Source organism: Chamaea fasciata, unplaced genomic scaffold (assembly GCF_029207755.1).
Source record: "Chamaea fasciata isolate MVZ Bird 193981 ecotype frontalis unplaced genomic scaffold, bChaFas1.0.hap1 SCAF_10, whole genome shotgun sequence".
NCBI classification, from domain to species: domain Eukaryota; kingdom Metazoa; phylum Chordata; class Aves; order Passeriformes; family Sylviidae; genus Chamaea; species Chamaea fasciata.
The window spans coordinates 11,529,625-11,557,208 of NW_027094095.1; the positions used below are offsets into that span (position 1 = coordinate 11,529,625).

Here is a 27,584-nt window from a genome sequence, read left to right on the forward strand (position 1 = left end):
TGCTGAGAAGAGTGATTTTCACAAAGACTTCTGAGAGTCCCTACAGGGAGACTTGCAGTTCAGTGTGTGTAGATGCATTTAAATAGCTTAAAATGAACTCAGAAACACTCTACTATTCGTAACAGTTCTGTGGTATGAGTACAGCAGTAACCCTTCACTAGTGTTTTTAAAATGTCTTAGTAAATAATATGAACAAATTAAAATCCATACCACTTTCTTCTACCTCCGTTTGTTTTCCTAGGAAGAAGTGGAAAAAAAATAGGAATTATGTTAAGTCCATTTTTTCAGTAAACCCTCCTCTCCTATCACCAAAAAAAAAAAGAAAGAAAGAAACCCATTGAAAATCTATTCACTGCAGATAAATGCTATATTGATATTCTAACCTAATGATCTCTTTATATGCTGACTTAATTTTTGCAATATTTCCATATATTAATGGGTCACTGTATGGTCATAAGAGTTGACCATTAATGTTTCCTATGTTTATGACTTCTTATAGTGACACATAGTAGTGGAGTTGATCAAATGCAGATTTCCTTGTTTCTGTATTTGTCATTAAGTCAGTTATATGAATGAGATTTTGGGCAAGATACTTAGGTGTGTTAACTTCAGAGTCCCGTGACTTGCCAGTAAACTGAAGTTGCACTAGCTAAGGACTTGTCCCACTGTGTTTGCACACAGATCATTTTTGATTGTATAATAATGACTGTTGAATTTTAATTAAGGAATAGAATGTTATTTAGCTTAGTGTGCTATAGAGAGATCATCAAAACTTGGTAATTTTGAGGGCTAAGCTCAGTATTAGCATTGTTGCTTTCGTCTTAGATATTATTTATCCTGTTCAAAATGTAGCATAACATGAATAGTTTTAGGAAATAGAATACTGAGAATATTCAGCTATTTCTTGAACACTACATTTCACTAACAGTGTAAAACCTATGGTATGAATATGTTTCTTCATATGTTTCAGAGCCTTTGTTTCTCTAAATTTCTCCATTTCACATTGTAGGCTCGTTACCGGAAGGAGCAAACGTTGCTTAAACAGCTGCCCTGCATTCCATTGGTGGAGAATCTGCTGAAGGATGGTACAGATGGTTGTGCTCTAGCAGCCCTGATCCACTTCTACTGTCCAGATATCATTAAACTGGAGGGTATGTCTGGCATGTCTCCCAGCTTGTAAACATGGCCATAAAAGTTTGAATGTCTGTGTTTGAGAACTGTGGGAAGGAGGGTGCTTAAATGCAGTATACAGCAGGCATAATGTGAATGTGGTGGGTTTGATATAAACTTTGTGCCTATTTCCTTTTACATTTAAATAAAAGGAGCCCAGATGTCCTTCCCTGGTGTGCTTGCTTTTATGTTGTCACACTAAAATAAGCATACTTGAAACTACCTGCAAAACTCTTATTCCTGAAGCTGCGTAAGTGCTTTTTGTGAATCTGAGCAGTTCTAGATAGAAAACTTAGAAGAGTTCAGAGTTGGGCTCTGCATAGCTGCACTGCATGGCAAATACCTTCTCTGTATGCTGGGCTTTCAGTTCACCTGAGACCTACCTGGATCATTTATAGAGTAACCAAAAATGTAGAGTGTAGGATGTATTGGTGTCGTGCTGTTCTATAATAGCAATTGTCTGTGATGATGAGCAGCTTCAGCTCATTCTTCTGCTCAGCAGCCTGGTAAAGTTATACCTTCCTCTTGGCAGCTAAGAGCTGTAAAATGTCTTGGCAGCTAACACCCATCATTTTCTGCCTGTGTTCTTTCCATGATACCTTTGATGTCGTGGGAACACTTAGACAGAAACATCCTGAGAAATCCAGGAATATGAAGAAGGGTTTAGAGCTTGCTAAGTTCTGAAATCTGTAATTCATATACACAACCACTTTATAGGGAGCTTCCAGCACAGTAGGCATTGAAGATGAAAGGCACAAAGATGCATTCATTCACCTTTCTTCTGCAGCTTGAGAATTTTGATAAATAGAACTTCCAATTTACATAAACATCACAGCCAAATGCATACTATTGTATGTGATTAGGGGAGAGTTAAAACTTGGGTGGTGTTGACTGGGGTAACACCTGGTCCCTCTGCCCTGTTCCAGCATGGCTGAGAGCACAGACAGTCTGAAAGGTCTTGGGTGACCAGCACCTTCCTCCAGCAGCTGGCTTTAAACAGGGCAGGGCACATGGCATCTTTGGAACTTCAGTTTTAATATTCTTGTTAGGTGTCCTGACATCATCTTCCCTAAAGATACAAATGTGCATGTCATTGTCTCAGAAGTAAATTCAAAAGGTACTCCAAAGCAACTGGAAACACTTTAATAAGGATTTTGCTCATCTTCCCTGTACTTAGGTAATATAATTTTTGATGCCTCTTGAACTTTACTGAGATTTGGTTCTGTATTGAAACTGAAGAAGGCAAGTAATAAAAATGCATATGCAAGAATGCTTAAAAATGCATTAACAAAAAAAGAAAAAAGTATTCTAGGGTTCTCCGTAGTCTGAAATAGATCGATTCTTCTCATTACAGCTTCATTTCACTTTCAAATCTAGGTTTCCTTGAAGGAATACAGAACTAGAAAGGACTCCCATTGAGTCAAGAAATTGACTATTGTACAAAATTATATACTCCCTTTAATGAATTTATCTTGTTCTATCTTAAAACTGTCAAGTTCTTGAAAATCTGCACTCCTCTTACCCGTTATATACTTCAGGTTTTTTACATGATGTTAAATTTGATTCTTGGTTTTTACCTAAGTGTGCCTGTAGCCTGTCTGATGTGCCTTTGTTGTTCTTGCAGTACTGTCCTTTGGCTGAATAGCTTCTAATCTGATGTTCACATTTTTGATATGTTTTCTTCCTCTTGTTTTAGCCCAGGCTACTGAACCAAGCCTTTTCAGTCTCCCTTGCTGAAGCAGATTTCTATTCTCATTATTATCCTCAATAGTCTTCCTCTGCAACTTGTCCAGTTTGGGTTTATCGTTGTTGACCATGGATGGTTGTAATTGTGCAGAGAAATCCAGACTGACATCCCACTCCTGCCTTGTGCAGTGCTCCCCTGTCACTGCTGGAAATAAATTTCCTGGCAGGTTTTAGCATCATGTTTGTTTTTTCCATAGCTGCATGATGCCAAAGGCACAGATGTTTACACTGGCTAATACATGATAACTCCCTACTCTATATCACCTTAACTCAGTGAATCACATTAGAATTTTATTAGATTCAAATGTATGACTTCACATTTTGCATTTCTAAATTTAATTGCATTTCAGTCAGTTTAGTGAAGCATTTTTTCCTATTGAGCATCATCTGTGGGGTTGGAATTATGGACTATGTCTGATTTTCTTTAGTATGGAAATCCTTTTCCTGCTGGCATCAAAGCAGATTCCTTTTATGAAGAAACCTTTTATACTTAACAATTCAAAACTTATGTGGAGTTCTGTCATACAGTATTGCTTTCAGAATAAAATCTGATGCATGCTCTGGAAGTATATCTCATTCTTTTTTTTAAGAGGACTGTCTTTTTTCATGGGACTTATTATTACTACTTAATTTTTCAAGAAGCAGTCATAAAAAGACAACAGAGGCTATCTGGGCTTAAATAGTAGTCAGAGAATGCTGTATGACTATACAAGTCTGTTCACAGCTAGCACTTCTTTGACTTTAAATAGCACTTTCAAAGAGAGTGTGATAATTCATGTAAAGCCTTCAGCTCCTTGGAAAAATCTCATCTCAAACATCTCAATCCACAAACACGAATACCTAAGACCAGGCTGGGTTTTTCTGAAGATTCAGGCTTGTTGATGCTAAAATGTGCTCTTAGGTCCTTGTTTAAAGACAAAGAAATAATATGTACAGAGAAATGTATGTAAAAGTGTACATATTTCTTACTGCCATTGCTTTGTAGAGAATCTAATTATATTAAGAAAATTATATTAGTGATTAAATTGATGTATTTTTTCATTACATGGAAATAGGTGGGATGAGAGAATAACTTACATTTTCACCAAAGGCAAAACAGAAATAAATTAACTTGTCAACAGTGATAAACAAAATTATTTTTTACAAAAATATCTAAATATTTAGAAATCCATAGATAAAATGTAGATTAATAATTGCTTTCATTGCTGAATTGAAAAATAAAAGTCTCTGGTGGGGAGGGGTGGCGCAGAAATTTTCTGAAATTATCCAGTAAATGCTCCTGTATCTGTAAAAGCCATAAAGCACTTTTTTGCAAATCTGTAGTTGTATCTAATCTTTGCTTCTTCCTTTTTAGATATTTGTTTGAAAGATACAATGTCTTTGGCTGACAGCCTGTATAATCTACAGTTGATTCAAGAATTTTGTCAGGAATACCTCAACCAGTGTTGCCATTTCAGTCTTGAGGATATGCTCTATGCAGCTTCTTCAATAAAGGTAAAAATACAACAAAGAAATAAAAATGCAAGCAAAATCCACAGAACTATTTTGTCGATGATATGTTTAGTCTTTTTTTTTTGGTCTGCTGCTCTGTGGCTTCTCTTGTGACATAGCATGCAAGACACAAATTTCAGCAGAATGAAAAGCCACTTCCTTTTGTCCATTATGGTTTCCTAGTAATTTCAAAGTATTTTTAAAAAAGCACTTGTAAATGGATTTGTGAAAACTTTGATTTTGTGCAAAACTATTTCCCATTTTATCTTCTTTCTTATTAATTAATTGTTAAAGTCTGTAATCTGCAGTATTCCTGTTGAAATTGAATAGTGATCTGCATTAGTTTAAATGTATGAAGGCCTTAACAAAGGGATGAAATATTGAGGACTTGTTTATGGAATTATTACTCACTGATCTTACTCATTTCTGTATGCACAATAATTTCAAGGGTTTTAATCTTAAAGCTCTTTCACTTTTCTAAAAGTGTAAATTTCTGAGTTCATTTCATTGGAATATCCAATGGCTTGATGCCCCAAGTACAAGCAGTAACACAATTCTAACAAATACAGTTGTTTGAATAAGCAGTTAAGTGTTTTCAATCAATCTAAGATTTTGCTCTTTTAGAAAGAGGAAAATAAAGCATTATTCTGTAATTCTCTAAGACTGTGCAGAAAGAAAAGGAGCAACTGAATGATTCCTTGCCTAATTGTAATTTTAATTTTTCATTATTATGTTTCACCAAGACTTTCTTCTATATAACACACTCTTCATTTGCTTAAGATTCTTGTTGGCTTGCCTTTAGGGAATGAAATATTATTTTTCTGAAGTCAGCATATCCATTACAGATGGGATGTAATTGGTTTCTAAATATCTGGGTCATTTCACTGCTTTTATGATTTTCTAGCAATCTCAGAAGCAGAGTCACAGAGGCCAGAGCTTGAATACAGCTTTGTTGTCTCCTGTAGGGTTGAACCCAATCCTTTTCAAATAAGTAATGAGCTGCCAGGGTGAGTAAGGGCAGTAGGACCTAAGTCTAGACTACTTAGCTGTTGCTGGTTTATTTTGTGTATGCAAAGTTGCTTAGTGGCTGCTTTCAGTCAGCTTTGGTGTTGTTAAATTTCACCTGCAGTGATCCACCTTCACGCTGGTGAAGTCTGCTGCATTGCAGTCTGCCCTGGCTGCACCTCACAGTCCTACGGTCACCCAGGGGCCTGGAGTAGGGCTCCTTCATTGCATTTCTCTCTGGAATAAATGCAATTGATTATTCTTGTTTTGATTCATGACAATTAGTTAGACCAGTTTTATAGTAATGGCTTCAATTATTTCTCAAGCCAGTATGCACTAGGAAGCTTCAATTTAAAAAAACCCAAAAAAACCCCTGTAGTAAATATTTTGTCAATATCCCAATGCATCAGACTTCACACTTTCAAAGTGCTGCAGACTCAGTGATTTTGCTGTTTCTGAACACTGTTTTTAGATAGTATTTAGAGTTCTTTCAAAGACTTAGAGTATTTCTAGATCTGAGAAAACCCTTTTGTGATCATGTTTTTACAAGTTGCTGTGGCATGGGAGCTTATTTAGATGTAAATGCTACAAAGCAAGGCTGCCAAGTTTTTCTTCTAAAACTTGGCATGGAAACTTCAGCTAGTGTTGTAAACTCGGTTTTTCCAGTGTTAAGAATTAATTTGCTTTAAAAATAAATTAATTGTTAAAGGAGCTCCTCCTTAGTTTTCCAGTGCATCTGATTAGAGTAAGTTTTAATAAATGTGCTTAATCTCCAAAGAACTTTATTGTCACTTTAAAAACTTGTATTGTAAATGGATATTTTAAATATTGCACACTGAGTTACACTTGTTTGTGGAAGCTACTCTTATCTCAGCCTACAAAATGTACATAGTATGAAGTCTTAGGATTTATAGAGGGGTGACTTTGTTAATCAGCAGAAATTCCTTTCTGTTCTCAGAGTGGCTCATACTGCACAGTAGGTGCCACTGTCCTTTTGGATTAAAAATCTCTTACATTCATAGTGGTGACAGAAAAAGTGGTATTTTTTACCAACTGCTGATATCTTACTGGAAAAAGCCCCAAGGAAAAAAAAAACACAGCAGAGTTTTTGGAATTACAGTTGTGTGCCTTGTGTGGTCCTAGGAATTACACTAGGTAACCTGACTTGCTGCTAGTTCTTGAGAAGGAGGAGAGCAGAACCTCTCCTTAAGTGATCCAGCACAAAGTACATTCCTTACATTCTTCTTAGGACACCCTACACTGTCCTGGCACATTAAATCAAGGCAGATTAGACATAGGATGTGATGCAGAAATTTAGTGCAGCACTTGACCAAGGTGACACTGCCTGCTTTCAGTTTTCCATCGAAATGCACAGAAACACAGTGACTTCGCTTAAGCATCCTAAGTCTTTGATAGAGGCTCTCAGATTTCACAGCAGATGAAGCTGTTGGCTTAGTTCTGGTTTAGCACAGAGGAGAAATAAGCTTTGTCTGGATTTCTAGACAGCTTTAATGTGTCATAATCAAAGGAAGCAGAAAGTGTTGTTGCTCTTTACTGCCTATTTTTTCCCCTCTAAGAGAAAGACATTTGTAAAGCTCTTCATAAGATGTTTACTAAGGCAGGGCTACTGATATTAAAGAAAAAAATATTTCAATACATTCCATGGATGCTTGAGGCACCAACGAGGGACCATACTGGTTCCTGGTTGTTTTCCTTTGAGACAGACAAACACAAGTAGAGAGTGATTACATAAAAATAATCACAATGTTTTCTGAATCCTCCCTGCATATTTAACAAGAGAAAATAATAGAAATCTTGAATCTGTCCTTAGTTGTGCAGATTGCTTTATTACCCTTCTCCTGTAAGCAGCTTTATCTTCAGACAGGATTTATTTTCTAAGTATCTTGTTCTTCACCTGTATCTGGGAAAGTACACAGAGATGAAGGAACTTTATTGTGACTTGACATGCACTTGTTTTGCCCTTTCAAAGAACATGTTTGTAGAAATAGAAAACCTTGCATAAAGTGCCATCACAAGAAGTATGAACCACCCTGCCGAACCCTAACGACTTATTTATTGCTATGTCCCAGCAGTTGATTAGCACTGTGATATAATAGGAGGTATGTAGCCTCTGGTTGTCCGATGGAATGTATAATTACTGTAAGGATATTGTATGGTCACTGAAGAGAAAGAATTAAACATCTCACATGTTCCATTTGTCACATGAGGTACATGAAAATTATTTCTGAAAGAGCTAAAGAACACATCTTTGGTTGTAATTGATTATATTTTTGATAATTTTTGATCATTCTCTGCCATTTTATTCTAGTAGGGCCAAAGGTTTCAAATCTAAGAACAAGTAATTTAGGAGGTTAACCGTCTAAGGGGACTGACTGACAACTGGAATCATTTGGTGTTTGCCATGGTTTGAGAGCTTACAGGGGAACTTGGCATTGCATCGACTGAGGGGCAGTTAATTGTTGTCTTTTCTAAGTGTTCCTTTGCCCGAGCCTTTACAAACGTGTGGGTTTGTGTTTTGTTTTCTTAGTGATCCTAAATTTGTGCTACCCATTTAATGTGCACATGTTGTACATTCTCTCTTCACTGACAGAGGATTGATGGTGAGACTCAGATCACGGTATTAGAACACTTTTTATTAATTCAGCTGCCATTATCAGTAGCATGACTCAGTTATTACTGAGAGACAACTATTCACGCAGAGCACTTCTTTGCTCACAGAGCTCATGCACATGCACGCAGAATCATTTTTCCTGGGTTGGAGCCCCGCCCTGTGGTCTCCCAGAAGCTGGGGCTCATCGTGGCCCACCAGTGGCTTTGGGGAACATGTGCAGAAAGTTTCTCAAGGGGTTCATTTGTCCCTTGGGGTGTGTATACACATATAATCTTTGTCTGCATGTAATAACTGCTGTCCCTGTGGGCAGAGCCAGGGTTGGACAGCCTGTTGTTGTTGACACAGACATGTGCCGCTGGTGCTGTAAGGACCTGGGGGGGTCCTGCTGCTCGGAGCCTGTGTGCTCCTGGGCATTCAGCAGGGCCACGGGCCTCTGCAGCCTCTCGGTTCCTGCCTGGGGGGTTGCAGGTCCTTCAGCACACATGCTGCTCCTCTGCCTGCTCTGTGCTGAGATCCGTACAGTCTGCTCACCCAAGCTCATGCAGAAGGCATATTTATTACAGAATGAAAGCTTTCAGAATGTGAAATGACGTAAATCTGGGAGATGATTGCTGTGTCTTGACTGAAAGGGCGTTCCTCTGACCTAGATGTGGGCCAGACTCCAAACTGTGCAGAATCACAGCTAAGCACATGGAATAGGAACCTTCTTTTTGCACCTGATTGCTAACCAGAGTGATGAAAAAAACATCTGCACTGTCAAATCTTTTTTGATTCAGATCCACAACTTCTATTTTTATTCCACTGCCGAACTGAACAGGAGTATATGATATCTGAAGGGTTGACATATTAAAAAAATATTTATTGCACGTGGGCAGTTTTGAATACTTGTACTTTCTGATGTAATATTGATGGTGTTTATTTGTAAACAACATAAGCAGGGGCTGTAATCAGCACCAGAGACATGAAAAACAGTGTTCAAATACATTGCATAGATAAACCCTAGAAATTTGGGGCTGCACAATGTCCACACGTGTTGCACAGCTTTCCCTCCCACTCCAGCCAGGCTGCTCACCTTAGCCTGAACTGGCAACTGGAGCCCCTTAAGGACCTGGGAGAGCAGCTGGCTGTGCATGGTGAGGCTCTTATGATGTATGGTGGGAGTCAGTTCAGCCATTTCATTCCCATCTGGCTGGGTTAAAAGGATTCAGGATCAGAAATTAAAAGTCAGATTCAACCAGGGAACAGTTTTTTGAGACAATTTCTCCCTGAGAGGGACCAAATGTTCCTGACTCATTATTTAAAGGGAAGCAGCGTGGTTTGCTTTCACTGATGTTAATGGGCCTCTCTTCCCTCTGAGTTCTGCTCTGAAACAAGCATAGTGGATTTTAAAACTGAATTGTTGTGGCATTTATTAGCCTGTGGCAGGACAGAGGACAAACTGGTAGTGTTTGGACCATGCACAGCTGTAGTCTGGCCTTCTCGAGACAGTTTGTGACACTCCAGTCTCCTGCAGTCTTGAAGCATTTACGTTGGCACTTGTATAACAAAAAAGCTGTGGATTTTCCTGGCCCACTGAACAGAGATTTTAATGAGTATCATGGTAAAAAATTTACAGTGTATTTTGTGTTATTTTGAGAAAAAAATTCTAAAAGCCTCTATGACTGCTCTCACACCCAGTTTTAGTAGATGCAAGCCTGACAAATTATGTGTGTCGTTTGTGTATATGATATTGTGGTTATTCTATAAATATGCAGATCTAAAACCTGTAGGTATTAGAAGGGTACCATTTATTTGAAATATTTGAAATGAAATGAGATTAAATGAAATTAAATGAGAATGTTTAACTAATAATGATCTCTGAAGCTGCAAGTCTGCCATCTGCTGTTGAGCCAGCCTGGACCGCTCAGAGCTTCCTTAGGTTTTATTACTGTTAAACTACTGTAATGCTTCTGGATATGGTTGTGAGTGCATGTGATAATCATATGGCAAGCTGTTAGAATTTCTGTCACCGTAATCTATGGAAATCATATCTACGTTCTTTTGAGTCCTGGACAGCAATATTACTACAGACCCACTGCTAGTTTTTCCAAAAAATATTGTTACTGATCATCAGTCTTTCGCTTCGATCATTCTTAACGTCCCTTTCTGACTAAAAATAACTTGTGAGAAAATGTGATTTCCATCATGATGGCTCACCATCAGACATCTAAAGTAGCCGCTGTTCTCTGTGGGCTGTACAGCACTTTCATTTTTAGTTCAGTAAATACTGCTTTGGTGACTTTAGAAAAAGAAACTGTCTTGCAGCAGCTCAGGACTGCATAGAGGATAACTCTCAGAAGGAATATCTGTCTTTCATAAAATAGTCACACTATTGCGTGTTTATTTTTTGTTGAAATGCAGCATTTCAATGTTAACATGAGAAATTGGAGTATCTAAATGCAATATTATTTTGGATGGGGACAAAGCTATGATTAGAACATTTTATGATTTAATTTTTTACTAAAAAAATCAAGTTAAAAATATAAAAGTTTAAGGAGAGCCAAGGGGAAAATATTCAGAGAGAATTTATAATATTTTGAATTTGTAGTATTAAAAATCATATTTTGTCTGAGAAGTACATCTGACTTTTTCTTGGTCTAGGCTTCCTGATGAAATCAGTGTGTGGTACTGAAATGCTGTGCTTGACATTTACTCGAATGGAAAAGATTCTGCTGTGCACTTTCCCTCATTCAGTTCTGCCAAGCTGAATAAGCAGCGATGGGGTTTTTCCTATTCTATTTATAACTTCTGTGTAATAACTATGCAACATCTGCCTGATCCCTTCACCATACAATACAGTGTAGGAGTAGGCTTTTGCTCCAAGTATCCGTTTGCTGAAGTATAGGCTTATCTATATATAGAAATCTTCAGGAAAAATAAATCTGAAGCAAAAGTGTCAAACAGATACTCAAAATTATATTTTCAAGTGTACTGATGCAGAATTAAGATTATCTCATTCATTATCAAAGTTTTTTTAGTAAATATTTTGTTTATTTTAAAATTACATTCTTATCCTTAATGCCTGTGGTTTGTTTTGGAATTAGAATGACATTTTTGTTTCGAATTTTTGGAAGAAACTCTTTGAAAAAGTTGTTTAATTATGGTTTCCCAGTTTAATGTGTAAGCATTGTTTACATTTTCAGACTTTGTAAGACTGGTGGCACAGGTCTGTGCATCTGCTTGAGCCATCTCAAACCTGGATATTCGCTGATCTCATTCAGTTGATGTTTCTAGATACGAAGTGGCACTGAAGATGTAGAAGCTTTGGCCTCTGAGCTCTTCAGCCTCCGCAGTCAACAACCTTCTGGGCTTTGTGCACTCCTCCTAGGCTCTTGCAGCAGCAGCAGCTGCTCCTGCCTGGCTTTCCTCTATTGATTTTTGTTGTTGCTGTTGACGCAGTTTGTCACCAGTTGCTTTTTCCTTTTCATCTGTTTTTCCCCGAGTGTTTAATCTAGTGGCTCCCATACTCTGTCTTTCACAGCTGTGTAATGGGAACATACAGTAGGGACATATCTATCAGCAGTGCATAAACCTTTGGAGCTAAAACCTTGTTCTAACCTGTAGTAAAGAAGCTCTGCTGCTGTTTCTTGTTTTGCATTAAAGACTTGTAAGTTTGGGTACAACTTCACAAGTGTGACAAAAGCACATACTAAACACAAAAGCCAAAATCAGATTCCAGCCTCCTGTACTAAAACAAAGAGCTAACATACCTTTCTCGTGTTAAAAATTTCTAAAAAAAAAAGCATTTTCTAGCCGTGCAATGGCCTTTTCACTGCTATTTTTTAATGGAAATGGCTGATCTTTGGCAGGCGTTTTTTTGGACCCATCCTGCTCCTCTCTGCCCTCCCTGAAAGACATCAGGCTGGAGCATATGCTTGTTACGAAACGTTTCAACCCAATCGGTTGCAATCTGGTCAAGTTATGCATTGGTGCTACAGATCAGTTGTGCTGGTCTCTATTGCTAAAAAAACCAGTGGATATTGTAAAAGAAGTGGAGATTGTAAACTCCTGAAACTGGCAGAAAAACAGAGGCATCTCCCAGATGCTGCTTAATCTGTTTATTTGCAGGCTTGTATTCTAACATCTATTTCCCTCCATCTTTTTTAATTTCATGTAGAGCAATTACATGGTGTTCATGGCAGAATTGTTCTGGTGGTTTGAAGTGGTGAAGCCATCATTTGTACAGCCCCGTGTTGTTGTGCATCCCCAAGGTAATTATGTTCTGGATTGGCCTTAATATGCATGTTTTGATATGTATGTGTACAGATTGCCATTGTGTTCACAGATGCAGTGAATATTTTTGTTAACAGGATTTGGCAATGTACAACCCCCGCAAAGAAGGCGAGGAGTACTCTCTCTTCATTGTAAATCTTCATCTCATCTCATAAATCATAATTAGATTTTGTTGTCTGTTACCAAAAACTCATTTAAATTGTTGTGGTATAATCACTTGCAAATTTTCCTGACCTAAACAAGCATGAATCCATTTATGCCCATGGAAGAATTACAAACATAATAAGAAACCAAGAACAGAATTTAGCCTGAAGTACTTGTGTTACTGAGAAGATACCAAGAGAAAGAATCATAAATCTGGGCAAAGGGAATAGAGAGCTAATTGTAAAATTGCATTTTGTAGCCGGTGCAAAGGCACCATCTTCCATCAGCAGTTCTCAAATTTAAAAATCCACCTCTCAGATAGATCCTGAGATCTGTTAATGACTACTTTCAGGTAACTAACTTTTCAGGTAACTGAAATGTTCGCGCAGCAGTGCTGTGATTGGCTTTCCATGCACTAGGAAGAGATTTTCATTGGGTGGCTCTTATACCTTTTCTTAATTTCTATGCTTTATAGCACATACAAATCTGATATAAATCTTTAAATAATGCTAACTGGTTTTGGGTGTGACAAAAAAACCTATTTTCTAGTCCATCTAAGGTTTGGGGAGAAGAACTTTTATCAGAAACATTTCTTCCAGAAGAACAATTTTTGCTAAAACTGTTCGTTTCCTTAAATTTTGTGGCTCTTTTTGAGTTTATTTTTCTGTATTAGTTCTTCCCTTGCTTTTTCTAGTCTTTTTGTCAGTCTCCATTTCTTTAATTAGGGCCAGTTTGGGAGCTTTGGAGGACGTAAAGATGAAAGGCAGTGACAGTTTTAATCTAAATACTGGAATCAATGAAAGTTCTTTAAATCTTTGAAAATCTTTATTTCAGATTATTTTGGATAGCTTTTCTACTATGTAATTTAACTGAATACTAAGCTATAATAACTTGAATTTTGTTCTTCCTGGCAGCTGAACCTGCAAAAGATGCAGCTTCTGCTCACAGCTTGAATGCTAACAGAAGAAATTATGTGGATGGTCCATCTGGTTCTGACTTTGTAGCCAGGTAATGTCAGAGAATCACTAGTAATGATTCACAATCTCCTCCCTTTTGTTCAAAATCAAACAGATTTTTTTGATTTAGTTTATTTGCCTTTTGCAAAGCTCAGTGATTGAGTTACCAGATCCAATCTGTGGAATTTTGTACAATATCCCATAGTTCAGCCCTCCCTCCCTGCTGCATGGCAGGCTGCTTGTTTGTGTTTGTACACTTGGACAGGGTGCTGTTCTCAGCGTCCAAAACAACCCTCAGCATTCAGCACAGAAATGTCACGTGGCCTTGTCCTCTGCAATTTCAAGAGGAGCTGCTGACCAGGTCTGATCTGAAGGAGCTGCTTTTCTGGAGTTCACAGCAAATTTTCCAAAAGTTTAATGAAAGTAATCTGAGATAACAGCAAGAAAAACCCTGAGTGATGAGTTTAGTTTGATTTGTTTATGTTACTATAGTGCCATGAAATTCAAATAGGTAAAAATAAATACTTATGCCGTGATTAATTTCCCCACCCCAACTGCCTTCTGATGGGGAGGACAATCAGAAAGAAAGTGTAAACCTCTCAAGATAAGAACAGCTTAAGAATTTGAAACAAAATAAAATATGATGGTGATAATAATTACAATAATTGTAATGTAAAGAAGAGAGGGGAATGAACCCCAGGAGAACAAGTGCTGCACAGTACATACTGTTGCTCCCTCCAGCAGCCGTGAGCCCCTGTGGCCAGCTCCCCCAGGCCATGCTGAGCACAGCCATGCTCTGCAGTGTCCCTGGGGCCAGCTCAGCTCAGCTCTCCTGGCCACACTCCCCACAGCTCCTCCTGCACCTCCTCGCTGCCACCAGGCACCGAGAGTCCTTGACTTAGGGAAAGCACCGACTGAACACCAGTGTGTTAGCAACAGTGCTCTCACACTGAACCCAAAACACTGCACCAGCTACCAGGAACAAAACACACTCTATTCCAGACAAAACAATGCAATGTGAAACATTATTTTTAGCATTACTGGTACAGATTAGGAAGCAATATAGAAATACCCTGTTCCCCTAATGTTCTATGGCTGATCATCTGATCATACACTTGATGAATTTCTCAAGGGAGACCTAATCACTCTCCACAACTGTCTGAAAGAAGGCTGTAGACAGGTGGAGATTGGTCTCTTCCACGGAAAAAGGTAGAGCAGAAGAGGAAACAGCCTTCATTTGCACTAGGAAAGGTTTAGATTGGATATTAGCAAAACTTTTGTCATCAGAAACAGTTGTCAAGCATTGGAACAGGCTGCCTGGACGTTTTAAGATGTGTACATGTGGTGCCTATGGACATGGTTTAGTGGTGGCCTTGGCAGGGTTAGCAGCTGGACTTCATGATCTTAAAGGCCTTTTCCAACCTATTCTTTCTATAATAGGAGACATAAATTGTACATTTGGCCTTCTTTTTAATCTTCCTTTTGTCAAGGTAAAGAAAGCCTTCCAGTGATCTGATCAGGACATAGTGAATGAGAGACAGCGTTACAATACACTTACAATTTTGGGGCTTTTATTTTGGTTTATTGAATGTGTCTAAACTGGCATGGGGAAGAAGGATAAAATTAGCATTTTAACTGGAGAGCAAACAGTTGATTTCCAACCCAGATAATCCTGTTTAGCCTTTTCTGTTGTTTTTGGAGAGAGGGATTAGGGTTTGGTTGGGTTTGAGGTTTAAGGTTTCTAAGAACATTTTTAGTGTTTTGGAATCTATGTTGACTTTAATAAGGGAGTAATATTTCTCACTGCCATTAGAGGCTGGGCTTCCAAATCCTTTCCCTGTATGTATCCCAAGTGTGTTTTCTTGTAGATAATGATTTTATTTTCCTGTGAACTGATCATACAAGCCAGGAGAACAAGAACCAGTAGTTTTGAACAAATCCTTTGAAGCAGGGGTTCCCAAGGCCATTTGCTGTATCTCTCCTCGTGAACCAGGGTATTTCATCCTGATGATACATCACTGCAGGACAAAGGAGGGGCCCAAAAAGTAATTTCAGATGGTTGGAATCCAACACACAGGTTGCAGGTTCCCTGACTGCAGGAAGTTGTGGTCCTGGCCTTCCTCCCTGTGCCAACTGTGCATTCCTGCCCCCATGAGTGTTTGAGTTGCCATTTCAGCGCACAAAGACAGAAAAAATAAACCCAGTTGGAAAAAGTGAATGTTCTTCTGTTGCCTTAGCTTGTTGAAATGACTCAGAGGATTGGCTGGAGAGCCCAGAGCCAGCACAGAGCAGGGAGTGGGACTGTGGCAGTGAGCAGTTACGATGTCTGAGGTTGCCATGGAACCCAGGCTTGGTGCCAGAATCAGTCTTTCCCCGAGGAAAATATAGTGTATAGATTTTCTTCATGGTAGCAAATTTTCACAGGCTGCTGGGTTAAATTTGGAAAGATGCTTTTCTTTTAAGATAACTTACAGACATTAGGATTTTAAAATTTTCACAGAGATCTCGAATGCCATTTAAAACAGATACGTCATGTAGCTAGTGTGTAGTGTTATTGACACAAAAAATCAGGAATTTATGGCAACCTATAATGAATAATTTAATATATAGTTGTGAAAGATGCTTTTGTAGATTGTATTTTTTAAAATTGATGTGAATATCCTTCTTGCAAATGTTATTTAGAGACATTTCTACACTATAGAGTATTCATAATATAATAGCACTAAACAAAATATTCTGACTGAAAAATGTGAGTTTGGGAGTATGCTCTTCAATTCAGTGGACAAAATTCAAAACATGAAAGGATTTAATCCAGCTTGTGTTTGAAGTCTGGCTTCTCTAGAAGTGTTTTACATACAAATCCATGTGTCTTCATGTACGTGTCTTTGTTCTGATCATGAAAAAGCACCTTGATCAAAACATTGAATTATGTTAATCCGATCCTGGATTAGCACAGCTACGCAATTACAGACCTTCTCTGTAAACCAAATAAAGTATCTGTGTAAGTAGAAACAGAGCAAATCTCAATAATTACTTCTTCAGTGGTGAATATATTTTTTATTTAGAAAGTCATGTCTATCACAAAATCTTCTTTATCCACTTCTAGTGCATGTTGCAGTCCTGACACAAAGCAGAAGTTTCAAACTAAGCAACTGAAAATAGAAATGCATGGGAAGTATGTGATATTGGCTGCAATCACTCTGTTTTGAGGCCAGTAGGAGCTGCCTCATTTTGTTCATGTTTGTTTAGACTTTTTACTGAAACCAAACCTGAAAAATGGAACCTTCTAATAGAGACATTTACATGAAATAAATCAGGAGACAAATACATTAACAAAACTTGTGCAGCAGCTCTGTAGCTGTTTGTGTATGAAAAATACCTTATTGACTTTTTGGTCCACCTGCATTAGTTCCAGTCCAAGGTTATTACAGTGTTCTCTTTTTAGTTAATAAATTAATATTTCCAGAAGAGAACTACGCCTCGCTTTCTTTCCCATCACAAAAAATAAATCTGTTTTTGTCTTGGCCAAGGACAGGGTGACTGGTTACCCTTTTGTATTGTGGCTTTTGATGTATTAATTCTAAGTTAATGTCTCTTGCTTTATAGATTGGAAAGTCCAGCTTACACAGCACCTCACCAACTGCATACACCCCAGCAGCCTTATTCATCTGTTCCAGGTAACAATTCACAAAGGGCTGGGAGAGGCAATGAGACATGGTGTCGTCCTCTGAGTAAATTGCTACCCTGCTTGTATTTATTCAAACATCATTTATGCAGCAATAGGGGGAGACCTTTACATGAAAAATTAATTAATTGACATAATTGACTTCTGTAATTTATAAAATGTACAACTGGGAAGTTTGTGTTTGTACCAAATGCATTGTGTGTGGTGTTGGTTTTTTTTTAATTTGACTTCTGTTTTGATTATGTGGAAGATGGCTTACAAAAAGTATTTGTGGTATATTTTAGTAGGATTTTTAGAATATTTTACACAACAGTAAGTTCTTTGAAGGATGAGGGGTAAAATATATATTCAGGCTGAAATTGGCTTTGTTGCTCTAGTTGTATTTTCAATACATAAACACTTTTTTGCTATTGCAGTGTTCTGAGTAATGAAGCAGATTAATTTGTTAAAGCAACAGAAGGTGATGTTAAAATCATTTTTCACGGTAGTTACACTGGGTCCTATTTTTGTTCCACTTAGGAGTCATCAGGAGGTCCACATCAATGTCTTATGTAGATGGGCAAGTAGGGACATGGCCCAAAGAAAAAAGGTAAGTAGCCTTACAAGCTGGTTGCAAAATACTGGGGTTTGGTTACGAGTAGCAGTAAATGCTCCATTGTAGTTTGGATTTTCAGAGTCCTGTAATAAGAATTCTTGTAAGCTACTTGAAAAGGTAGAAAAGGAAAGATAAAACTGTATCATGCAGTAAAAACTGGTTAATAGGAAACAGTCTTCAGAAATAAATAATTTATTCTTTACACTGAAAGAGCTATACTTCAGAGATTTGAATTGCTGGTGTTAAATATGTTCATATTTACTCATCACAGTGAACTAAACATGGTAACAGTAACATGGCTAATGATCTCAGTGGTGTTTAAGCTTGTATTATTTTGGGGATGCTAAGAACAATCAGGCTGAATGTTTTAGTTTTCAGTTAGACCAGTCATACACTGTTCATCTGTAGGGTTTAAACCAAAATTAAAATGGTATGGGTTATACTGGTGTGTAAACTGTGTTTTTTCACATCTTCCTTCTATCTGTGGTGGTAATTTCTATACTCCTAAAATGCCCAAAATTTATTCCAAAGTAGTAAAAAGCATTGGCTGAGTCTGAAGAAAATGTTGTTACATTCTATTCCATTGTCCTTTTTAAAAAATTATTATACTTACAGCTATTGATCTATCTAAAAATATACGCATGTTTATTATATTTGAAGCTTGGTAAAATACAGTACACCTTACAGTGCCTTTAATACTACCAGCTTAAAATAATTTTATAACCAAATACAAATATTTCGTTGTTTTTATTGATTACCATGAGTTGCTCAGTTGCTTTCTTTATTCTGATCTCTATTAGATCATCATTACATGGAGTTTCGTTTGACATTCCTTTTGACAAAGAGAAAAGCATTCCAGTATCTACTCCAAACAGAGGAATTCCTAGATCTGTGAGCAATGAAGGCCTTTCAGGAAACATCAACCGCATGCCCAAGCATTCTAGAAAAAATCTCTCCTTCAAACCAGTGAATGGAGAAGAGGAGAATCAAGATATTGAAGAGGAAAAGGACATGCCACCTCTTAAAGACACAAAGGTCAATCAGTCCTTTAATGCAAATCAAAGAAATGCCAATGAGAGCAGACACTACAGGTTTCCAAATGGAGCTCTGCAGAACAGGGCAGTTCTGGATGATTTTGGCAATCAGATTGAGACGCCGAGCATTGAAGAGGCTTTGCAGATAATTCATGACACTGAAAAATCTCCCAGACTTCTCCAAACAGACCAAATTACAAATGGGTTCTTTCTTCACAATCGGGAAATGAGCATCTTGAATTCAAACATTAAACCCAATCAGACTACCCCAGATATAATCACAGACACCAAAGGTGCTCTGAGTCCTGTGACTGACAACACAGAAGTAGATACTGGAATACACGTCCCATCAGAAGATATCCCAGAGACAATGGATGAGGATTCTTCTTTGAGAGATTATACTGTAAGCATGGACTCTGACATGGAAGAGCCATCTAAATTTCTCCAGGATTATGATATGCGGGCTAGCAATCACAGGGATCAATTAAGTCCCTGTCCCAGCTCAGTAAGTACTAAATCACAGGCAGGCAGCAGTGCTTCTTCAAGCTCAGGCGTTAAAATGACCAGCTTTGCTGAGCAGAAATTTAGGAAGTTGAATCACACAGATAGCAAAAGCAGTGGGAGCAGTTCTCAGAAAACCACACCAGAAGGTTCAGAGCTGAACATCCCTCATATGGTTGCTTGGGCTCACATTCCCGAGGAAACATCTGTTCCTCAAGGAAGAGACACTACACAGTTACTGGCTTCTGAAATGGTCCAGCTGAGGATGAAGCTAGAGGAAAAGAGGAGAGCCATTGAAGCGCAGAAGAAGAAAGTTGAAGCTGCGTTCACAAAGCAGCGGCAGAAAATGGGAAGAACAGCATTTCTCAATGTTGTGAAAAAGAAAGGTGATGGTGTATCACCCCTCCGAGAGGAAGCAGCAGGAGCTGAAGATGAGAAGGTATTCACTGACAGCAATCGGTTGAAAGAAAAAGAAACTCAAAAATCAGATGACCAAACTAGTAAGACTGCAGAATTAATAAAAGAAAACCCAGAAAATTCTCATAGCAAATGGTTAAAATCTCCTGCTACTTCTGGGGATGCTGAAAAGCAGTGGAATTTAGCAAGCCCCTCAGAAGAAAATCTTAATGATGGAGATCTCTTAGAATATACAAAATCTATTGAGAAACTAAACTCTTCCTTGCACTTTCTACAACAAGAAATGCAACGTCTATCCCTTCAGCAGGAGATGCTGATGCAGATGAGAGAGCAGCAGGCTTGGGTTATTTCTCCTCCTCAACCTTCTCCTCAGAAGCAGATTCGGGACTTTAAGTCTTCTTCAAGGCAAGGGGGAGCTCCAGCTCCTGTTGCACCTTTCTCACAGGAATCTCCTCGCTCTACACATCAATCTCCACAGTCTTCCAACAGGAAGAATGCCTCTTTTCACATTAAAATGCAAAGGACTCCTAGGCCAAATGAACTGAAAATAACGCCTCTAAACCGTACCCTGACTGCCCCACGGTCCGTGGACAGTCTTCCCCGTTTGAGGAGGTTTTCTCCCAGCCAGGTTCCCATTCAGACTAGATCATTTGTTTGCTTTGGAGATGATGGTGAACGTGTAAGCGAACCTCAGTTAAAGGGAAATCTTTTGAAAGAAGTCAAGTCTACAGAAGAGGTAGCAAAAGAAGAAGGACCAAAATTGCCAAAACAGGGTGAGCAGAAGGTGGAGGAAAAGGAAATTAAGCCTATTGAATCTAATGTTTCTGAAGTATTATCTCAGCCTATCACAGAAACCGTCTGCCTCACCCCAAATGAAGATCAGCTAAACCAGCCAATTTTACCACCTCCAGCCCCCAAAACAGCTAACTTAATTGAAGTTTCTTTATCAGATTTGAAGCCACCAGAAAAAAGCGAGGTATCTGTTGAGAAATATGAAGGTGAGAGTGATAGAGAGCAGTTTGAAGATGACCAGAAAGTGTGTTGTGGATTCTTTTTTAAGGTAAGAGAACTACTAGTGGATGTGTATGTCAGTTGTTAAGCTTTGTTTGAATCTTTAATTGAAATGTGGATGTTGCTGATGACTGAAGTCAAAGCAGACGGTACTGCAACTCTAAATGTGCAGGCTTATCTTTTGGACTTGATTAATTTGGCATCATAAGAGTGGTGAGATTCTACCATATTGCAGTTCTGAGCATGTCAGAGTATCCCTTTCCATTCATAGTTATGGAAGAGTGTTTGGAGGTCTTGGGGAGGAAGATGCATGCTGAATGTAGATTTATTTTTAACATGTGTTTTGGCACTCTCGATTACACATGCTCACATCTCACCCTCACTTCCCCACCTCACTCCCAAATTTACCTAAAAGTTTTTGAAGTTCATAACAGCCTGCATTTTTAAAAATTATTCACATTTTTGAATTGCACTTTGCAGAGCCTTTTTCCCTCTCTCAGCTGGCTAAGGAATTATAGTCCACTGAGACTCCCTTTTGAAGTTTGTATTTGGGAGCATTCCTTGAAGACTTTTTATTAAAGAGCTGTATTCAGACAGGATTTTAACTATAATTCATATTGTTAGACAGTGGTCGAGATTTATTTCCATCTTAGAATACCCCAAAATTTTGTATCATGTATCTAGATGGACTTAGCTTGTCTGGAAACATTCCTCAGTTCTAACACACCTGGCTTGCTCAGAAGTTACTTTTATATTGTGCATACTTATTGGGGTTTGTGATAATTACCTTCATGTTCATACATGTAGACTCTTCCAAAGCTGAAAGAAGTAGATTATGCTATGTGAGATCTGACTCAAAACTAAAATATCTCACTTAGCAAGTTTTCTCATATCAGTGTTGAATTTTGTTTGACTCACGAAGGAAAATTTCCATTATGAAGTTTTTAAGAGTCTTAGGAAAAATCTTCAAAAATAAACTTATTCCAAATACTGCAAGAGTATGTTAAGATACCCAGTGTACAGAATTAAGTGTCTACTGACTTGGCAAAATCAGTTGCTGAATTTAGAGATCTCAATATTTTTGGTGCTTTTCCTTTGAAAACGGTTGCTAGGACGATCAAAAGGCAGAAAATGATATGGCAATGAAACGAGCAGCATTGTTGGAGAAGCGTTTGAGAAGGGAAAGAGAGACTTTGCTTCGAAAGCAGCAGCTGGAAGCAGAACTAGAACATAAGAAGGAAGAGACAAGGTAAAACTAAATGTCCTGATCCAAATGATCAGTAATGGTGAACATAAAAATGTCTGGTTTAGTTAAAAGTGTAATCTACATGTCCAAAAATTGCATCTTAATATCCAAGTTATTTACTGCTAGAGCCAGATGTGCAGAGTAGCCCAGCTGGCCCTGCAGGACAGCAGGTGGCATCACTCTGTAGCTCTCGCAGGCTGGGAGCTGTGCTGGCCTGAGCACAGTTCTGAGACAGCCTCTGTCTCACAGGGTTCTCTCTGCACAAATGCACAATGTTCACTCAGTTACAGCAATGAAGCTCATAAACCTGCATTTGGTTTTATTAGTAGCCATATCCCAAAAAGTGTAAACTCTCTGAAAATTGTAAGAAAATCTAAAAGCAATTGCCTCTAACTGGTGTTTGAGAACATAGAAGTTCCAAAAATCTGATGCCTGTGTTGTCCTCACTGTGCTAGCTGGAATCCCTTATTTGAAAAGTTTCTCCTGCTGAATTTTTTGGTAATTTTTTTAGACGCAAAACAGAAGAAGAACGTCAGAAGAAGGAGGATGAACGAGCACGGCGAGAATTTATTAAGCAGGAATATATGAGAAGGAAACAACTAAAGCTTATGGAAGACATGGATACTGTCATAAAGCCACGTTCCCTCTCAATCAAACAGAAAAAGCCACGCCCAAAATCTATTCATAGAGATCATATTGAATCACCTAAGACACCAATCAAAGGTCCACCAGGTAACAATGTTCATGTGGAAAAAAGAGTCTGTTCATGCTAAAACACCAGCTTGGGTTTTGGTCCTAACAAGCACGGGCGTTTCTGAGTGTCTTGTGCTAAATTGAAACTGCGCGTGTCCAAACTGGAAAGCAAAATTTGGCATAGAAATGGAAAGATGAATGTCACTTACCTGCTATGCATGCATGCATATATCAACAAATAAAAATGTTAGCTCTGAAAACCCAGTGGAGGGACGAATATGTGTTGCAAGTTTCACGCACACCCATGTTTTCTTCACTAATCTCTTTCTGCACCTGTAGAGCTAAGAATGAATAAAAGTTGGGAGATAAGAGATAGACAAATAAATGAAGGAAGAGATAAATAAATAAATAAAATGTTGACCATTAGGTAAAAATACTTAAACTCACACAATACGGACAAAATTAAAATTTGAAAGTTATTTTTATATTTCATGCGTTTTTTCTATTAGGTATGTTTTCTATTTTGCTTACCAACTGCATGTATAGTTTGGAATATAGCAACACTAACCATGTGGAACAACTCAGTGTTCTTTTAGATACAAAAGAACTTGGAGTAATGTCTGGGAGAAGTATTGTCAATTTACAATTACAAAAAATAACCAGATTGCTCAGTGATCCTTTTTGTTCCAGCTTCCTCTACCCTTGTTGTTGTGCTACATTTTTTTCTGGCCGCTTCCCTCCATCTTCCAGTGTAATTTAAAGTATTTCCTTAACACCTTTCAGGAATCCATCTCAGGCTTTAAATTAAGTCTCTTAAGCTCTCTTTCAAGAGGACTTACTAACTTTAATTGCATTCTCTGATTTGCGTAGTGCCAGTATTCCCATGTCCGTGCTTCCCATTAGTGCTTAGCCTGAGCCCATCCCCGGCGGCTGCCGAAGGCTGGGTGTCAGCAAGTGTTTACATGAAGTGCAGCACATATGCATGCAGGTATATCATGGACGGGTGTTAATCCCATGAAGAAAAGCTCTTTCTGACTTTCAGATGCTGGTGTTGGTCTGATGAACAGACTCTCCCACTTGCATAGGTTTATAAGCTTTAACTTTGTTTTTATCCAGGTTCACAGCTTTATCGTGTTTTTTCAGTATCTAGTCTTTCATTGGCATCGCTGAATACAGGGGACAATGAGAGTGTGCAGTCAGGCAAGAGAACACCAAGGTAAAGCTAAAATAACCATTTCATTTAATAAAATTTCATAATCAGCTATGTAAAGCTAGCATGAATTTTTTAGAGGTTGTGTATATATTGTGTACTCCTAGAACAGGTATGTTTTCCTCATTTGAGGCATGGAGAGTTTCCACTGTCAGACATTTGGGAATCAAGCCATCATCATTTGTTTTGCAAATTTTACCATGTGAACCAGTTGGGCAGGTATAAATGAGGTCAAAACAAAATGCTGTTCACACAGCCTCTTTAATTCACCTGCTTGTATCCAAGTCTTAACATGTGGATGTTTTACTAAACCTGTATGCTACGTGCAACTATGTAGCTGCTTTTCTTTTTTTAACATAGAAGTTTCTTTTCTGTTTGTTTTTTTTTTCTTTAGCACTTGTACAGGGAATTATTGAATGCTTACAAGGACTACAGCCTTTTCCAAACACCAGAATTTATTTTGCTTTAAAAACCTGAAAATAACAGAAAAAAACCCTGAAAATAACAGAAAAAAAAATACAAAAACTGTATTATCCATCAGAGGAAAATTACTATTTCTGTGAACTACTTGATAATATTCAGAAAAATACTATTTTCTTTGTATAAAAAAGAAATAGGGAAGAAAGGCAAACTAGGGGAAGGGGGTTGATAAGGACTTCTACATATTATGATATTGCATGTCATGCCTTCATGGCCACTACACATTATTCATCAGCTCTGACAAACCTGCTGCTGGCTTCAGTTGACTTCTCAATTACTTTGATGTCTCAGGAACTGACTTTCCAGTTATTACATAAGAAATGTTCATGAATTATCCAATTAGCCTAATATCTCTTGTCATCTCTTAAAAATTATCACTTTTAATTGAGAGGGGGATTTCTTCCAGCTATATTAGCTATTACAAAAGGCTTGATGTTGTTCATCTACACAGGCTTTGCAGGAGGTGAGCCCTGTGTATGGAGCTGGAGTTGTACAGTGCTGTACTGTGCTTGTAATGAACAGTACATCTTCCTCAGGCTTTGCATTTGTTTAGGGGGTTGAGACTTTTAAAATATTATTAAAGCAACAGAGTTGAAAGAATTTTCAGTATCTTTCCAAACCCATATTGTCACCTTGTCCTCGCATCACCATTGTTTTTGATGATCCCACTGAGAGAATCTCAGTGGTACATTTGTCACCTTCTTCATGCAGGTGCTGATCACAAAAGGTGTATGATACATTATAAATTGAATTTTCATCTATTGCTGATTTTACTGAAAATGAGCATGCACACAAATTTTGATATGATACCACTTTTTTCCTTATTCTGTGCCTTTTTCTCACTTAGAAAACTTTCATTCCAAGCTGCAAATTTGACTGGTTTTCGCAGTAGCCACAATCAATAATATTTTAAATATCGTACAATAATTTAGAAAAACTTGACAATCTTGTTTAGACTTTTAAATGCAAAATTATCCACATTTGAGTGCAGCCTGAAGAATTACAGCACCAGAAGTTACTGCTTGTGAAAACAGAAACTAGAAGGGAAATTGTTTTGCTGTCTTAAATACAGCAGTTCTCACTGCCAGTTGTTGCCGTCATAAGTATAAATGAACTAAATTTTTACTTCATATTCATCATTCTATCAAGAAGTGGTTTGGTCCCTACACGAGATTATATTGGTTTGCCAGTACATGTTAAAAGTAACATGAATCTCTAATTAGCAATTCTATTTCACAACCAAGAACATCTATTAGGTTTCTATCCCACAGATGTAGCCCCAAAATTAACATACACCTCACCTAAAGGCCAACTTCTTGCATCACTCAATAAGTACTAAATATTGTGCATTTGGGTTTATAGGTTATAATTCAAATCATTGTGTTCTACCTTGCCTTCTTTTCATATCAGAAGGCTTTCCAGCTGAACATTGTGAATCTTTTTAATACATTTTAAAACTAATGTTTAGGTCTGAATCTGTGGAAGGATTTTTATCTCCAAGTCGCTGTGGTAGTCGTAACGGAGAAAAAGATTGGGAAAATGCATCTACAACTTCCTCAGTGGCCTCTGCTACAGAGTACACAGGTCAGTGACAACAACAGTCAGAAAGGTACCTGCCTATTATTGGTTCTATGCATGAAAAGTTTTCAGTTACCTCGATTTGGCTTTGTAAATCTTGATAGAGTTTTACCCTTCAAAGTAGAGGGTAATAATACAAGGCTAACATTTTAAATCCAAAATAAAAGTACGGACTAAATCTGTGATAACCACAATAAACTGCAGTCAGGCTCGGAACAGCACATGGGCTCACACATCATTCTGTACTTCAGCAGCGTCTCCAGCAAGGCACAAAGTCTTCATATTTCAACTCCATTTAGAATAGAGTTACAAAATTCAAAAACCAAATTGCAACAGCAAAAAAATCTTCTTAGCAATGCAAAATAAATACTCTGCACTATTTGTTTCCTGACAGATCCTTCGTTGTTTATTAAGAACTTTATGATCAGACTACTAATTCTTCATTATATTATGAATCAAATAATAATGGTATTTTCCTCCCTTTTCTCTAACTATACCACACGTGATACTGCCAAGACCTTGCATCATCAGGATCATAAAAGCTCCACTTTTGCCAACCTAATGTCACTTTCTTTGTGAGAAGAGTAGCATAAGTTTAGGTATTTTCTAGGGTTTTTTCCCTCAAAGCTTAGACAACTGAGATTTAATCTTAAATTTAATTGATGCTTGTACATTATTTTCTAATTGGCACTCGTGTTGATTTTTCTTTAAATGGTCTTGACCCAAGTACACATACATTTCAGAAATTAAAACAGGAGATTTCTCCTTCAACCAGATGAATCATTTTACAGACAGAATAACCTGTCAAGTGTAAGGCCAGATCTTTCATCCCTGGTTTTGGGTAAAACATTTCTGGAATCCCAAAGAGGACAAGCAACAGTTACTCTGAGCACTGTATATACTTCACTGTTATACCTCACACCATTGAAGTCACAGGCGTAGAAAAAAAAAAAGAAATACTTTGCTCTCTCCTGGAGAACTGAAATTTTGGTTAGAAAAAGCAAAATGTTTTGTTGTTCATAGAAAAGGTCCTCTGAGAGAAAAAATATTTACTGAGGCTGCCAGTAATAAAGATTTAATAATGAAAGACACATTTGTAAGTAAATTCAGTGACAGCTGAATGACATTTTACTTGTTTGTGAAGTTTGTAGTCTCTAACCTTATTCTGTATCTTTCCTGGATTTGTGTTTCTATGCATGCAAAAGTTCCACACCAGAAGTGCTTCACAGCATTCAAAGTAACTTTTTGTTGGCTTATTGATTAATTTAGCTTATTTGTCGTTCCTTTTGCATAGGACCAAAGCTCTTCAAAGAACCCAGTGCTAAATCCAATAAGTATATAATTCAGAATGCACTGGCACATTGCTGCCTGGCTGGAAAAGTAAATGAAGGTCAAAAGAAAAAGATCCTGGAGGTAAGAGTGTATTACCCCTAAAAGCATAAAGACCTACATCAAACCAAAGTCAGGCATTATGGAGACTCTGCAGCATAAATGCAGATATTGAAAGGAAACCTCAGCAAAATGACCCTCAGAAATCCCAGAAAAAAAATAGCTGCAAAAATGTCATGCTTAACTCTAGGATGAAGCATACATCACACAATAAAAGCTGAATGTGTTCAGGGTGTGTGTCCCATGGAAGATCTGTTAGGTAGAATAGGAATCTGAAGGTTTCAGGAAATACAGAACTTTTGTTCAATACATTTCAACTGACTTCACAG

At 37.9% G+C, this 27,584-nt stretch overlaps 1 protein-coding gene across 6 annotated transcripts in view; it reads left to right on the top strand.

Moving 5' to 3' along the window:
• Positions 1 to 27,584, top strand: part of CAMSAP2 (calmodulin regulated spectrin associated protein family member 2) — an 85,760-nt gene that overhangs the window by 50,197 nt on the left and 7,979 nt on the right. For 4 of the 6 annotated variants that reach the window (XR_010722436.1, XM_066192301.1, XM_066192298.1 and 1 more), the window contains 12 exons: positions 1,010 to 1,151; positions 4,271 to 4,410; positions 12,201 to 12,294; positions 13,375 to 13,468; positions 17,023 to 17,093; positions 17,621 to 17,690; positions 18,497 to 20,708; positions 21,772 to 21,908; positions 22,417 to 22,637; positions 23,715 to 23,814; positions 25,757 to 25,872; positions 27,161 to 27,279. Coding sequence is in view for 5 of the 6 variants with exons in the window: in XM_066192301.1 (XP_066048398.1) it covers positions 1,010 to 1,151; positions 4,271 to 4,410; positions 12,201 to 12,294; positions 13,375 to 13,468; positions 17,023 to 17,093; positions 17,621 to 17,690; positions 18,497 to 20,708; positions 21,772 to 21,908; positions 22,417 to 22,637; positions 23,715 to 23,814; positions 25,757 to 25,872; positions 27,161 to 27,279 (3,516 nt within the window). In the remaining variant the exon portion in view is untranslated. The remainder of the gene's footprint in view (positions 1 to 1,009; positions 1,152 to 4,270; positions 4,411 to 12,200; positions 12,295 to 13,374; positions 13,469 to 17,022; positions 17,094 to 17,620; positions 17,691 to 18,496; positions 20,709 to 21,771; positions 21,909 to 22,416; positions 22,638 to 23,714; positions 23,815 to 25,756; positions 25,873 to 27,160; positions 27,280 to 27,584) is intronic. The other 2 variants (XM_066192299.1, XM_066192302.1) reach the window with 1 other exon arrangement.